Source organism: Nicotiana tabacum, chromosome 18 (assembly GCF_000715075.1).
Source record: "Nicotiana tabacum cultivar K326 chromosome 18, ASM71507v2, whole genome shotgun sequence".
Taxonomy (NCBI): Eukaryota; Viridiplantae; Streptophyta; class Magnoliopsida; order Solanales; family Solanaceae; genus Nicotiana; species Nicotiana tabacum.
The window spans coordinates 67026004-67042682 of NC_134097.1; the positions used below are offsets into that span (position 1 = coordinate 67026004).

The 16679-nt window shown below is 35.0% G+C and overlaps 2 protein-coding genes across 2 annotated transcripts; both read left to right on the forward strand.

Moving 5' to 3' along the window:
• The first annotated feature begins 6688 nt into the window (after window positions 1–6688).
• LOC107777319 (mitogen-activated protein kinase homolog NTF3-like) lies at window positions 6689–12078 on the forward strand. Its single transcript, XM_016597311.2, has 3 exons — window positions 6689–7016; window positions 7233–7665; window positions 11098–12078. Exons 2-3 carry the CDS (start codon window positions 7243–7245, stop codon window positions 11791–11793), a joined length of 1119 nt encoding a protein of 372 aa, XP_016452797.1. The 5' UTR covers window positions 6689–7016; window positions 7233–7242; the 3' UTR covers window positions 11794–12078.
• Window positions 12079–14316: 2238 nt separating this feature from the next.
• Window positions 14317–14724, forward strand: LOC107777317 (bZIP transcription factor 44-like). Its single transcript, XM_016597309.2, has one exon. It carries the CDS (start codon window positions 14317–14319, stop codon window positions 14722–14724), a length of 408 nt encoding a protein of 135 aa, XP_016452795.1.
• Window positions 14725–16679: the final 1955 nt, after the last annotated feature.

Below are 16679 nucleotides of genomic sequence, written 5' to 3' on the forward strand. Positions count from 1 at the left end.
TTCCATATCCGCATGCTTTGGCAGCTCTAAGGCACAAGAATGAAACTTATGAAAATTATTGCTCTCCATATTTCACAAGGGAGAGCCTGCTGCGTACATATGAAATACCAGTAAATCCCCTTCCTGATGAAAGCAAACGGAATGTGCCACAACATATATCTGATGAAGTAGTAAATCCACCTACGGGAGAGAAAAAGCAGTCAGGAAGACCTCAAAAGGAAAGATACAAAACATATGATGAACTAAAGTCAAAGAAATACAAAGTGTCATGTGGCAATTGTGGGGGTGAGGGCATAACAAAAGATCTTGCAAGAATGCATCCAAAAAGAAATAAATATCGTGTAGTTAGAATAGTATTTCAAAATAATTGTTAGTGTGTTCAAGTTAACAGAATTTTTGTGTGTAAACGTTTAAGTTTTGAAAGATCATAATGTAGTTATCTTCAATTTGTTTCTGTGTTTGTTAACATATTTTTCTGTATTGTGTCAATCATCTACCTCCATTTTTACATTCTGTACATATCAGTTAATATTTATTATCTATAATATAATTACAAGTTAAAAAAATTAATGTAACTTGAACTGACAGTTATATACAGAAAGTAAATACAACTGGAGGTATTTCCTACAAATTATATACATATTCTCAACTATAAAAATTATATACAATCTCAACATTCAATATTTTCAGATTGTGGATAATTTGAAGTTTTTTTGTAGATAATTTGTATTCTAACAACATAATAACTACTTTTAAGATAATGAAGAACAAGTGATGTAAATATTAAACAACTGGAGATAAAACTACCAAAGTTATTTTCAAGTGAACTACTAAACTGGATAGAAATTAACAAAACAAAAGGTTTGCTACAATAAAAATACAAAAGAAATGTTCAGAAAGTTGTGTACTATACTTCTCCTACAAAGTAGCATCAACTAAATTACATAGACATGAAACTACTTCTTCTTTATCTGGACTCTTGTTTTCTCATTCAATGAAGGTGCACCCTTCCTCCTTGCTAGTCTGCATGTAACCTCACTTTCACTGATTGACCCATCTTCCTGCTTCTTTGTAGCATAGTCCCATAGGAGCGCTCTATAGCGTCTACGATGTTGGTCAATATCAGAAAGATCTTCTGCGGGAATTGACAAATCTCCAAGGCTAACATACTCCGCAAATGCAGCAACAAATACACCACAATCGCTGCAGAAACACAATTTTTTTTAAATATTTACCAAATAATTAGAAATAAAAAAAGAATTAAATGCATAGAAAGAGAGAATAGATCTTTTACAGTGACCCTTCTTTTTGTTGTGGAATCTCTGCAACCATCCACTAAATGTTAAGAGGGTCGGTAACAGGTTTCTCGATGTATGCCTTTGTGTTCATGAAGTTAATGTCCTTACGCTTCCCATAAAAACCAGTGCATGACAAATACAAAGGGATAATAACAGAAAACTTTTTGACACAGTATTCAACAACATGATGATTGTGTGAAGAGACCATGGAATCATACGCATAAAGTTGCCTGTCTGCAATGTCGAAAACGACCAACACCCAATGGAATTTTTCTTTAATATTGACGAGCATGATGACATAGTCAACTTCATCCCATGCAACATTGGCAAGTAGTCTATACCCCAAAATATATTCTGCAACAACATCTTGGAGTTTAACAACCGAATACTTCTCTTGTGGAGGTGAATTTATAAACTTTTCATAAATTTGTTCTATCCTGGTCTTGAACATATAATCCATTGTGGTAAACCTGGTCTTGTTATTGGGGCCATACTTGCCTCTTTTCCTCAAGTAATACATTATTACATTAATGTGTTGCACCCAAAAATAGTTGGCATATAAACAGCAACTCAACTTCAAATAATCAACATGAAACCTACATCATAACTACAATTAACTACAAAAACAGAAACAAAAAATATCTACAATGATATCTAAAAACAGCTCTACAATTTAAACAAATTTACCTATAGTTTACCTACAGTAAATATACAATTTACCTACAGTTTAAGTACCTAATCTAAAAATAACTACAATTTACCTATAGTTACTGGGCAAACACGTAACACAGCACCTACAATCATGTCCACATTATATCTACATTTAAGACTACAATTAATCTTGTAATGTTCTACATAAACTACAAAATAACTATAATTACACTACAAATAGTAAATACAGCAATAAAACTATTCTATCCACAAAATACATATAGAATTTATATTATAAATAATCTTCAAATATGATACATAACATGAAACCTAAATATTAATTATACTACATACAAGAAAGACAACATTTACAATCATGTCTACACCATATCTACACTTTATACTACAAGTCATCTTCATATATTATCTACAAAACAGAAGACAAAATATCTACAAATCATATCTTGGGAATAGACTCTTTGATACTTACCGAGTCCTTGAGGACTTGTCCGGGGTGAGCCAGCGAAAAGAATCATTCCTTCTTATCAACCTTTTCCACTCCAAGGTCTAACCAAGGCTTAATTTGGTTATCCTTTATGAAAAACAGAGCCTTCTTCCTGTAACAACAAATAAATGACAAAAAAATATTGTAGATTGAATTAGATATGTAAAAGATAAATGCTGAAATGAAAGTGTCAAATTATGCATTCATACCTCTTTGAACCTTTGTCGCTAGACTGGTATAACCACTTGTTGAAGTTTTCTAAAATATCCGGATCTACATTTCACCAATAATAGTAGTAAAAGGGTGCTTGAGGTAGAAAATTTTAGGTCCAACCGAGCTGCTGTCCCCAGAACTGTATAGAGGGATAAATGGTGATCGGACATGCTTTCTCGGATGCCTTGTTCTCCCCGGATGCATAGGTGTTGCATCATCTTGTATGGGCTCGTCAAACATAACCAACTGGGATAAGTTGTCGGGCAACTCAAAATCATCTAGTGTGACCCCATTCTTCTCAACTCCTGATTCTTCTGAATCACCTAGATCCACATACTGTGCATCTGCACCTTCATTGTCATATTCCTCAATGACCTGTTCTGACTAAGTTGTTACTGTCACTCCGTGAATTGGGGACTATGCATTGATATCTTCCGTAACTGTAACACAATTCATAACAATTTTAACAAGAATGTTAAAATTTATAAACAACAAGAAAATATCTCGGAGTGACAGTATGATACCTGCTTTTGTCTTTATCAGCTGCAACTTGAAAATGTGTATATAAATCACCATGTGATGGAAGATTTTCTTGACCAACTGCACCTTCAACATGTTCTGTTTTATAATAAAAAATAGTAAATAATACTGGATAATGATGGCTTGAAAGGTGTAGTATATGTGTAGCAAAATTGTAGATATTTTGTGGATAAGTGTACATATGTTAATTATATACTGACACAAATTGTAGATATTTTGTAGGTATTTTGTAGATACCTGTTTTGCTGGTGCTTTCTTGCACTTGTTCCCCAATATTGAACTGAAAATGCTGATTGTTCAAGTCTTTTTGTTGGTCATTGTTTTTTGTTGAACTGCCAGCAAACTGAATGTTTTATGTTAATTTGTATATATTTTTTCATTGTCTAAATTATTTTGCTATAAAAATAAAATCCAGATCTTACCTTTGCATCATCTTGCACATTTCTAATGTTTATCATTTGCAAAACAGACTGCATAGAATCATTTATAAACACTCGAAGGCTATCGAGTTCTACAAAGATAGCTTTCCTAAAATCTTCAAGCTTTCTATCAACCTACAAGTTACATTATAGTAAGTTGTTAACTTCATAATATGTCCTAACATACAATGCAAAAACATATGCAATTATATAAAGATATATATCAGAATTTACAAATTTGTAGATATTTGGTAGATAGTTTATGAAATGTAGATATATTGTAGATAAGATGTAGATATATTGTAGTTTATATGTATTACCTGCTCAATTCCTTTTTTTAATTTACTGATCTTCTCAGCAATAGACTCCTCTCTTCTCCATCTGTTTGTTTGGGTTCCAACATAGGAGGATCAACATTGGGAACCTCAGATGTTTGTTCACCATCTTGAACTTTGTACTCAATTTTGTCGGGCAAAATCAGCACTGCAATCTCTTCTCCAGATTCAAATATATTGGTAAACTGAATGAGGAAAAATAAATTAGTTTGATCAAGGCAGAAAATGTAGAATACTTGTAGATATGTTGAAGGTAAATGTATAATCGTAATAAAAGAAACTATACCTTTATCCACTCATGCTTTATCATCTTCTCTTCAAAGACAGCTAACCAAATCTGCCCCTTAGTAGTTGACCATCTTAGTATGCGAGGTATTAAGTTAGAACACCTTGTAGCTAGATCAGTGCTGACAGTAGAGGAACACTCATAAAGCCATACTTGCAATGCTAGTGAGCATCCCCATATGAGATAATAAGGTACATACGGATTTAGTTTGTGCTTAACAGATTCCATCATCTGGGTGAAAGATTTAATACCCCATGGGTATGACTCATACTGCCCAGATTCTACCAAATAGAACCTAAAGTGATCTACAAAAGAAACATGATCTTTGTCCGAAGGACAAATGAAAAATTCTAAAAGATAAAGGATGTACAACTTCACCGCATCCCCATCGTTTACCCAGGATCTAGTGTTTACTATCTGTTTCAAATAAGACTTCTCCACTCTTAATTTGTTAGGAAAATAACTGCTCATTATTTTGCTAATATAAGTGGGAGTATAAATAAAATCAGTAACCTGGGTAACACATCTTAGACCAGTAATTAATGCAAACTCACGCAATCCAAAATTTAATTCACCCTTTAACTGTACAGAAAAATATGATTCATTGGATTTGGCCAATTCATACTTCATTAGAAGATGAATGACTTGGTTTTGCATGCATATGGTGGGAAGAGACAATAAGTATCCAAAACACATCTTTTGAAAAGATTCAAACCATTTGAGGATAGAAGCTCTTTAATCTAGCTAGGAATGTTAGGATCACACAAAGTGTGGAATCTAAGCACCCCATAATCAACATTATGTGGGGCAAAAAATGTCCATTCTGCACAAATAATAAATTAATTCACATTAATAAAATGCATAAAAAGGATAAATTCATCTACATTTTATCTACAACATAACTACAAATGATTACATAATATCTACAATTTAAAGCATTTTCTACAAAAGGGCAGCAACAAAAGATAACTACAATTCTGCTTCAAATATTACAAGTTACCTAACAGTATAACTACAAAAAAAACTACAAAATATCTAAAACTATAAAAGCAGAACATCACAACTACAAATAATCTTCAAAATTAAGACAATTAATCTACACTTGTCTAAAACATGTAGAACACAGATTTACCATCCTAAACCAAACAAAAAAAATTAGAAACGAAACTAATAAATGTTTACCTTCGCCAATGATTGGTTCTGAACAATTCTAGGGTATTTTTTTGAATGTTTCTTCATTTTTAGATTTTTCGAACCAGGAGACACCTTTGCTTTCTTTCCTGTTCGAAGATTAGGGACCTCTTCTACAAAGTCGTCGTCTACAGAAATCTCTTTTCCTTTTCGTTTGACTTGTTTGACTGGTGTAGAAGTTTCTCCAGTATCTACATTGTGTTTTTGTTTGGTTCTCATCTCGGCTCTGATTTGTCGGGGAGAGGAACTATGAGTAGTCTCTACAATTGCATGTGGAGATTTGCCTTGCTTTTTGGGTGATTTTGGGGATAAAACACCCAAATCAAAGGAGGGTATATCAGCTACTGCTGATTTTTAGGACTCTTTTTTGAAGCTTTGTTGTTCTTCATTGATGACCTTCAACTGGAGTAAAATAGGGAACAAATTTGTTTGAAGGGTTTCTTCAATTTTCTGTGATTATAGAGGGAGATTGGGTGGTTTCAGAAGATGAAAAATGGTAAAAAGAACGTGGGTATGGGTAAAAAGAACATGGGTACGGGACTGAGAGGTTAGGAGAGAGAAAGTAAGGGATGAGTGGAGATACTGGAATTAAACAGAAATCCTTTAATTAAGGAGTAAAAAACATCTCATTAATTATATCCTTAATTAATTATGGTATAGAAATAGTAATTTGGTATACTAAGTGTAATTAAGTCAAACTTTAAATATTGAGGGTAAAAAGGTTTCCTATGTGGCATAGGAATGCAAAAATTACTTTAAAAATGTGTCAATTATTTTGGAACAGACTAAAAAAAATATATTTGGTCTAATTTAAAACGGAGGGAGTAATAAATTAATAGGCGTAAAAGTGGCTACTGGTGAACTTAGCCCCACGTAAGATGGCCTGTGGATCCAACACAAAATTGGCACTTAGAACAGTGCACACTCAGAGAGTCCAAAATAGAGTGAGAATGTCTTAAGTGTTACTCCCTCCATTCCAATTTACTTAACCTATTCCATTGAGCATAGAATAAGACTTCTGGAAGTTGTAATTTTAAATAAGTTAAAAAGAGGACCAGAATATTTATATAATGGTAAAATATTCTCAAATTATAAATTTTAAGTTAAATTATTATCAAATTTAATTTAATAAGAGATCATTCTTTTTAAAACGGACCAAATCTACTAATTCAATTTCAGTTTTCGGATGATGTTGACAACATAACGATTCAACTTTTTCTTTAAGTTGACACGGGAATTTGGTATATATGTTATACCCTTGCCTTCTTTATGTATTAATTATCACACTTATTGTAGAAACCACAGAACAGCGAGGCATATTAATTTGGATCTTTCCTGATCTAATACCTCTAGGATATATTAATAGAAAGCTGTGTTGTAGTAGTTGAACTAACTCGGGTTATTGGATTTGGATAAATTTGAGGCAGAATAGTGAGGTTGCTCAACCCAAGTGGATGATGGGAATTTCTTGAAAACAGGATTGCTATGAAGATTTGTTACAAAGATTGAAACTTTGTGAGATGGGGTTGAAGATGTACTTAGTTTATTGAAGTGACTCAAGGTGTTGGATAGTTAAAGGTGAGTGCTTTCTGCTTAAAGTTTCTATTTTTATTATGGTTGCATATTTGGATTTGCTTCTTTTTTGTGCTTTTATTTTAATGGGTTCATATTTGATTTTGCTTCTTTTACTGCTTTTGAAGTTTCTATTTTTAGGGGTGCATATTGGATATTTGTTCCTTTTAAAGTTCTTATTTTTAAAGTTGTCTCTTAAATATTTGGCCTGGTTTTCAACAGATTTAGGAATATGGCAACTCCAGTTGAACCTCCAAATGGGATTAGAACCCCGGGGAAACATTACTATTCGATGTGGCAATCTTTGTTTGAGATTGACACAAAGTATGTTCCCATCAAACCAATTGGTAGAGGAGCATATGGAATTGTTTGCTCTTCTGTTAACAAGGAAACCAGTGAGAAGGTTGCAATCAAGAAGATAAACAGTGCCTTTGATAATCATATTGACTCCCTGAGAACTTTGCGTGAAATAAAGCTCCTTCGCCATCTTAGGCACGAAAATGTGATTGCTTTGAAAGATGTTATGATGCCAATCCACAAGACAAGTTTTAAAGATGTTTATTTGGTTTATGAGTTAATGGATACAGATTTACATCAGATCATCAAATCCCCTCAAACACTCACAAACAACCATTGCCAGTATTTCCTATTCCAGGTACCTGAGAGCACTAGCTATATTTACCTGCAATCTTTTGAAATGCATCTTCAACATGATTTACTTTGTCATACTATGTAAACTGAAGTAGTTTATGCTGAGGAATTGGTTCGTAGAACTTGACTTTTCTGCTTTAAATCAGATAAGTGTGATATTTTGATGTTGTGGTTGTCGGAAGGAAATTTCCAGTTTTAGTCAATATGAATATGAGGATATTAGCCAAAATATAGTCATTGGTTGCTACTTGGCAGCCTTCTGATGTTTATATTTTTCCTTCTTTCTCATTTATGGTTGTCTTGTACTAGCTATGTTGCGCGGACTCTCCAAAATGTTGCCGCACCCATATCAGATTCTCCAAAAATACACTGTTTTTGGAGGTTCCGACACGCACCTGACGACATTTTCGGAGAGTCCGAGCAACATAGTCTACTAGCTTTGAAATTCTGAATGCCGTTTGAGCTTTTTCATGAAGGGCCAAGTTTAAGGATCCTCTCGCTGTTAAGCTCTTTTCTTATTTATTTATAATGGTATAAAAACTTTTATTCAACTTTTACTTTGGTAAAAGCTCTTTCTTTCCTGCTTCCAAAATTACATTCTGCTTTTTCTGCAAAAAATCACCAGCTTCAACTATCGTCCACTGATTGAATTTTCATCTAAACTGGATAACTTCCACCTTGAGTCAGAGATGCATTCTCCAACAGGCAATCTTTATCTCTGACTATACTGAATAGATAAAGGAAAAACATCCTTAAGCAACCTTTCTTCACACCAGCTGTTAGGCAGAATCTAATTTATTTTCCAATATCCCACTTTTAGGATTATTACTTTTTTAAAATCCCCCCAAAAGATTCATAATATGTTTCTAAGCAGCTACTCATAGGGCGAGTAGACAGGTTTTGGATCCCAAGAGCCTTGTTTGCCGTATTTAGTGATAACAATTGATTTCCATACAACATCTTTACCATCATTCAACTTCCACAACTGTTTAAATAACAAGCACTTATTGTGTAGTTTAAGATCTCTTAACTTCCAAGACTTGGGCCTGTTTTTTTTCCTAGAGATCTTTCGCCATTTAACTAAGTGCATCTTCCTGTCAGTAGCATTACCTTCCCAAACCATTATCTGTTAGTTCTCTTTTCCACCTTTAATGGAATGGACAACAAAGACATCAAGTAGGTAGGGAATCCATCTACAACAGTGCGAGACTTGTGTTGTCTCTTCCAGGGAGTTAGGCTTCATCTCACACTTATCAATAATGCTTTGACAAACATCAACATCCTTGCTTAGGAAGTTCCAAATAGAAGTAGGGAAATTTTCAGTCTTACAGCCAGAATCCCAGCAAGACCTTCAATCAGGCTGTCTGCATTTACAGCGAAAACACTGCTCTTGGTTAAAATAATCATAAGGCCAGAAACAGCTTCAAAGGGCAGCAGCATCACCCTTAAGTGCACCAACTGTTAAGCTCTTCAAGCAGATGGAAATGAGATGGGAATCCAAATGTCAATGTCAAAGCAGAATAGTATTCTCTATTGGATAGATTTTCGTTCTCTCAAGTTTCCCAGTGGAAAGAGAGAAGAACCAACTATTTTCCATAACTAATGAACTGCAGTTTCTTGTATTCCTGTCATCCTAGTTCTTCATAAAGTGTCTTCTCTGGTTATATACCCAAAATCTGAGCAAGATCTATGTTACCATCTGGTTGTTCTGTTTCATGGTGGCATTTCTTCATTTTTTCTTAAAAGAGTAATAGAAGCTTCAGATTTACATTACTTTCAAGTATTATACTCACTCTTCCATTTGTAATGGAAAAAAGAAGTGAACTTTTTCAAGCCTTGTACATACTAAGGAACATTAGAACTGAGATCTCTCTTGCTTGATAAATCAAATAACTTGAAGCACAAAAATAAACTTCTCAGTTGAATCGGCTATGAAATTATCTATGATGAAAACAACCTGAAATTCCCTTATGTCTGGAATGCAAATTACGTTTGATGAACTGAATGTAAATCATTATTTTGTAAGTACATTCTTTGGCTTACCCCTGAAATCCCAGGAAAAAAAAAAAGATCTCTATCAGATTCTTATATCAGGATATTAAGTAGGTTATTAATTAGTGGTTATTGCGTATTATTCACTAAACCCCCCCCCCACACACACACACCCCACCCCCACCCCCCACCCCCCACCCCCACCCAAAAAAAAGGGCTAGTGCATACACCTCTTTATGAAAGGAAGAAGATGAAAAAGCTGGGATACTTGGCTGACTTCAGTTCTCTATCAGATTCTTATATCAGGATTTCCTTTGTCCAGGCCCATTCCTCATGAGAGTATGACCATTCAAGTCGGACTACTACTCTCTGAAGACCCATCAAACTCTTCCTAGACTTCCTTTCAAATTGCTCGCCACCTCAACCCCTTTGCATACTCTAGTCTTCTTCCACCAGCGTTCCTGATTTCTAATTTCTAATACAAACACCTAACTCTGCATTATCACACCATGTGTGTAGACATGCATTTCACTACCATATTCTCTATAAGTACTATCTCTTTTCTATGGGAGGTCATTCTTTTTCCAGACAAACTTCTTGTTGCATGATGTTTTTCCGATACCGCTCATCCATATCTTGCAGTAAAGGACCAAAACCAATTCTTTAAGAAATTTGTCACTGAGGTCCTTGTGGCCTTGTTTGGAAAAGTTTTCCCCTTTTTCGCAGTTTCATCTTTTCAAGCCAATATTCCGGTGAGGTCCTTGTTGCCTTGTTTTAAGAGCTTTTGCCTCTCCTTACACCTTCAAGAACACTAAACGTGTCAAAAGTTATCTCAATCTTTACTGTCGTTTTTGCCCATTTATACTTCTGCAAAATTCTGCTAATCCGTAGTCTACTTCTTTCCCATTTTTTTAATTTGGGTCTTGGTTCCATGTCTAGTTAGCTTCGTCTTGAGCAACAGAAATTTTCGAAGTGAACAACCATATGGCTTTCTTTGGTTAATTCTTCATGTCTTGCCCAAAACATGCCCCATGATGGAACACTTTTGTCATTTGATGGGGGAGTATATATCCAGAGTCAGGATGTATCATCTGCTCCTTCTCTTTTCTCATTCTGCTCCCAAATGGATAAATCGGAGATCAATCTTATGAATTTTGTGAGTTGTATGCCATATATATGTATTAGAAGTCAGAACTAGGAGCTAATTGTAATCTAAATAGAATTGGATGCGGTATAACAGATATTCCACACAACTATGAGGTTAGAGGTTTGAGTCACCAAGGGAGTAAAGTGGGAAAAGTGCCATTATCAACTCCTGGCCGGTTTGGGGGCCGTGGGGGTTGGAGTTTATTCATAGAAAAAAGATTGACAAAATCTCCTAGGTATCAGATTTGTCGATTTTACCTTTTTCTCTTCTGAAAGCTAAATTGGCATTTGCATGCAGTTGCTTCGAGGTGTGAAGTATCTCCATTCTGCAAACATTCTTCATCGCGACTTGAAGCCTGGGAACCTGCTTATCAATGCTAACTGTGATTTAAAAATTTGTGACTTTGGGCTTGCACGTACAAGCAATGGCAAGGGCCAGTTCATGACTGAGTATGTTGTTACGCGCTGGTACAGGGCACCGGAACTCCTGCTCTGCTGTGACAACTATGGAACTTCCATTGATGTATGGTCTGTTGGTTGCATTTTTGCTGAACTCCTTGGAAGGAAACCGGTCTTTCCAGGTAAGGAGTGCCTTAACCAACTTAAATTGATCATCAACATCCTTGGCAGCCAGAGGGAAGAAGATCTTAGATTTATTGATAACCAAAAGGCGAGAAACTACATAAAATCACTTCCATACTCTTACGGAGCACACTTTTCCCGACTGTATCCCCATGCCCATCCTTTGGCCATTGATCTGCTACAGAAGATGCTTGTGTTTGATCCTTCAAAAAGAATAAGTGTTACAGAAGCGCTTCAACATCCATACATGTCTCCCCTATATGATCCAAGATGTGACCCCCCAGCACAAGTTCCTATCGACCTAGACATAGATGAGGATTTAGGGGAACAGACGATAAGGGAAATGATGTGGAAGGAAATACTACATTACCATCCCGAAGCAGCCACATCAACTATGGAAGTAGTTCTGTGAGCTTCAGCTTGTCCCTTTCAAGACACGGACCATGAAACGTTGTTGTTTAGATAATATTAGAGCTCTTTGTAATTTTATACTATCAAATATTTTCTGTCTTTTAATAATGTTAAGAGTTATATTGCATCAACAGCCTTGAACTTCTTGAGCATGTCGCTATTCTGTAAATAGTTCTGGTTTCATACGTGATCGACTTTGGAATTTATGGACATTACTGATGCTTCGTGAATATTTACGCCAGTACTAAATACTAATTGGTTAGTGCATCACTGTTTGTGATGTTAACTAGTGTTGCCTCCTCTATCTACCCTGAGTTAGTTATGATATATATGCCATGAAAGTTGTGCGCCATAGTTATGGGTGCATATCTTGCTGGTAGCTGTTGTGCATATCTGAAGGGAATAAGCAATAGTCAGAAGATGACTGAGATATGCCAAAAGAGAAAGATAGGATATGCGATAAGGATAGAATGGAACTGTTAAGCATCCAGACGCTTGCTGGTTTGCAGATTCTGGAGAGGCTGGTGAATATGAGTAACTACAGCCTATGAGTCATGCTTTCTGTTGCATTTCAAAGAATCATTCCATTTCAATACTCAACTCCACATGTCAGCGTGTTGGAGCTTTGGAGATTCTTGTTTGGAAGATAAATAAAGGAGAAAAGGAGGAAAACAAGAAAATCTTAACTTCTCAAGGTAGGTGTTGCTGTTTGAAAAGCTCTATGCAGGTTCACGGTGGACCTTTTTTTTTCGCTATTATATTTTCTATTGTTGCTATACTGGTTTCTAATATAGCATGGTAATTATCCATGACTTTACTATCATTTGCAGAACTTCCACTTACAATTTGTTTGGATGCTTGTTACTTCATAATATATTATGTTGTATTGTGTTGTATAGTTTTGGTGAATGCAATATTTGGATACATAGTATCATTTACCGTCATCTCGTGATGTCACACACCAATAATATGAATAATAAGTTTACAATATTGCAAAGAAAAAGTATAGTACATAATAGAATTTTTTTTTGGTACAAAGCATAAAAACTTGTATAGCCTGGACGGACGGCCCCTGACCTGCATTATTAAATTTTTTTAATAATGCTTAAAAAAAATAAACCAAAGTTATATGAGTTGACCTATCTAAGCTGTAGGAGCACACTGAAAGTAAAAGAAATGAAACTATTCTATATTTACAATGAAAAAGGACTTAGTTTTCTACAAGGTAGAAATAGGTCTGTTGGCAACAACTTTGTCTTTCACGTCAGGATCTGCGCGCACGGTGTTGTCGGCAAGCACAGAAGCGGATTCAGGAATTAAACTCTATGGGTTTAACTTTTAAAATTTTTAATATTGAACCCATTATATTTTTAAAGTTATGGGTTCAAATCTATTAATTTTGGCAATTTTAATGAATTTTTACACATAAATTTTTACTCCGCATCGAAAGTTATGGGTTCAATTGAACTCGTAGCTACCACATTGCATCCGCCTCTGGGCGCGCACGACACTATTTGTATCTGCTTGCGGCGTGGCTTTTGATGTCTTTCTGGCTGATAGTTCACCGGGTGAAGGAGAAAGATGAAACTGATTCAAAAAATTGAGACCCATATTTCTAATTCGACATTGAGTTGATGACTTTGAGTATGGTTGAGAACCATATAGAGTGCTTCGTACATAGAGTGGCATACACGTGGTTTTACATACTTGAAGACAAGTCGTACTTGTATTTTCTTCGTTTCAATTTATGTGAACTTATTTCCTTCTTAGTACGTTCCAAAAAGAATAATTTCTTTTTAAATTTGAAAACGATTTAGCTTAGAATTCCAATTTTATCTTTAATGAGAAGCTGTTATAACCACACAAATACTTTGGCCCCAATTTTGATTTGTTTAGAATTACAAATTCCAATTTTTTTTTTTTTTCTTAAATTACATGCCAAAAAACTTTCACAAAACGGAGTGGGGGAGTAGCTTTTACTCCATATAAATCGAAAAATACCTGAACCACCATTCACCCACCTACTCTCCTCGGAGATCCCACCTATTCACTTTTTTCCTCAATTTTCCTTCAAATTTTTACTTTCTTGGTACCCTTTTCATTTCTCTTGTCCACCTTTTTGTGCCTTTAAATCAGTCCACAACCTCAACATCAATCCCTTCCTCTTCTTCTCTTCTCCCCTTTGTCTGTCGAATCTTTAGTTTCCCAACTATTGTTACTCTGTTGTTAATTTTTTTGTTTTTGAGGTTGGTCTCTATTTTATAGATCTGAGGCTCCTTCTCTGTAATTGATGGCTGCATAGTTTGTGAATTGATGTCTCCAGTTGCGAGTGAAATCCTCCTTTGTGGGTTTATGATAAGTTGTTCACTTAGACGTAGGACCCATCTTGTTCAATCTTTCTCTGTTGTTTTCCTCTACTGGTTCTACGTTTTTTCATAAATCACTTGTCTATCTACTAGTAAGTACTTTTCTGGGGTCCTGCGTCTTCTTGGTGTAAATATATAATAAGTATATAGGAATATATATGACTTCATCTTCTTCAGGAGATTTGATGAATGAAAGGAAAAGGAAGAGAATGGTATCAAACAGGGAATCAGCAAGAAGATCAAGAATGAGAAAACAGAAGCATTTGTATGATATGATGTCACAAGTAGAACAATTGAAGGAAGAGAATATCAAGATCATAACAAGTATCAATTTGGCAACACAGAACTATGCTACTGTGGAGGCAGAGAACACTGTTTTAAGAGTTCAGATGATGGAACTTAACCAAAGGTTGCATTCTCTCAATGACATCCTCAGCTACATCAACAATAATGGAACAATATTTGAGGATCACAACTATCCTGAAACTTTTGTGAACAATCCGTGGAACTTTATGTACCAAAATCAGCCAATCATGGCATCTGCTCATATGCTTTATCACTACTGATTTAATAATATTGGATGGTGATTGATCTGCGTAATATTATAATGCTAGTGTATATGTTGTTATTATTATTCCTAATAAGGGAAAATCATAACGAGTCAAAGAAGATGAGCATGCCGGTTGGATCATGTATACTACTGATAATATTGAAACGTATGGTTGTGGATCTTTTACTTGTTTTAACTTGTTTATGATCGGTGTTCTTTCTCTCCCATCATTTTTTAAAATTATTATACTTATTATTGTATTACTATTATTGCTATTGTTATTGTTGTCATTTGGTCAAATTACATCTTTAGTCCCTAGAACTTGGCACAAATTTTCATTTAGTTGCCTAATCTTATGAGTTGTATCTATGGAATGGAATACCTTGTGGATATAAATTTATTTTTACCGATATTCATACCTAACTAAATAATTAATCTTAACAATTACTTCCTACGTTCCAATTTATGTGAACCTGTTTGACTGAGTACGAAGTTTAAGAAAAAATTAAGACTTTTGGAATTTGTGGTCCTAAACAAGTCAAAAAGGGGTCTAAAATATTTGTGTGGTTATAAAAGCTTCTCATTAAGGATAAAATTATAATTTTAAGCTAAATTGTTACTAAATTTAGAAAGGGTCATTCTTTTCGGAACGGACCAAAAAGAAAATAGGTTCACATAAACTGTGATGTTTTAAGCGTCAATACCACACAAGAGGAGGGGGGTGATTTGTGTGGTACCCAATTTTCGCTATAGAAGAACCTGGTTCTTCTAGGTGTTCTAACTAATACTGTTTGCAGAATAATAAGTACATAAAATAAAGAACATAGAGATTTTTACGTGGAAAACACCTGGCTCAAAAGGTGAAAAAAACACGATCTACTACTCAGTAGGATTTTCCCAAACTTCCACTAAAATCACTGAGCCAAAATAGCATTTACGAAAACTCTTTGTAAACCTAAGGATTAACTCTGATCCCGTTGTGGCGCACAACCTCAACTGTTGCGACAACTTCAAGTTAACTATAACTTGAACACTCTAGGTACCTAATACAATTGTTTCTATGAAAGCTCAAAGGTACAACTTTAAACTACCTACTACAATTGAACTAGAGTAAAAGACAGACACAATGGAACTGGTTCTTCTATCTCGTTCAAGTAGCTTCAGGAGTGCACACTCAAATCATACATAAATTGCTTGCGAAATCACCTTGCTTTTTGCTCTCAATTTAGTTTCACTTCTGCGTATGTGCAATACCTGTAAAAGAGAACAATCACTGTCATTTTATAGGTTAGTAATCAGAGTTTGATCGGGACTCAATTGCTGAACTTCTATCGTAGAAGAGTTCATGATGATCTCAAACTCTAACACTATCTTTATCTTGGATCGTGTTCTCTTCATATAAGGAGACTTTCTCCCCTTATCTAATATGCAACCTTTTCGATCAGATCAGGAGATATTGCTGCTTGATCAGTAGGACTTATCTCCTTCACGTGCATCTCACATGCATAAATTGATCATGACTGTGCTTCACAAGATGGACCTGGTCCATGACTGAGTTCATTTGTCATTCTTCAAAACTCCACCTGTTCTTGGGCCAACAAATTCCCCTTTTTTGATGATGACAAACTCTGTGCTTTTTACTGATTTGAATCCCGTAAGAACTCAGGTTAACCGTCAATACTAAACTTAGAAAATTCACTTATCATCAAGGACCAGGTTAATTAGGTTATAACTATCAATTATTTTCAGAATGTGTAAATCACAATATCTCTTCACCCTTTTGGCATCATCGAAAAGTTGCATACGAAGTGTGATACCCAAATTTTAATAAGTACTCATGGCCACTGGGGCAACTGCAAGTGCAATCATGGTGCAATCATCAGTAATCAAACAAACATGTTTAAACTATCAAGGACAGATTAATCGTTGAACAAGAGAAAACAACAGTTAACATTGATAGAGATATGTTGC

What these genes read in the sequence shown, in the direction of transcription:
- LOC107777319 (XM_016597311.2), top strand. Translation starts at nt 7,243, where the DNA reads ATGGCAACTCCAGTTGAACCTCCAAATGGGATTAGAACCCCGGGGAAA. An exon ending in GCCAGTATTTCCTATTCCAG is followed by an intron (nt 7,666 to 11,097) that starts GTACCTGAGAGC and finishes ATTTGCATGCAG; the next exon opens with TTGCTTCGAGGTGTGAAGTA.
- LOC107777317 (XM_016597309.2), top strand. Translation starts at nt 14,317, where the DNA reads ATGACTTCATCTTCTTCAGGAGATTTGATGAATGAAAGGAAAAGGAAG.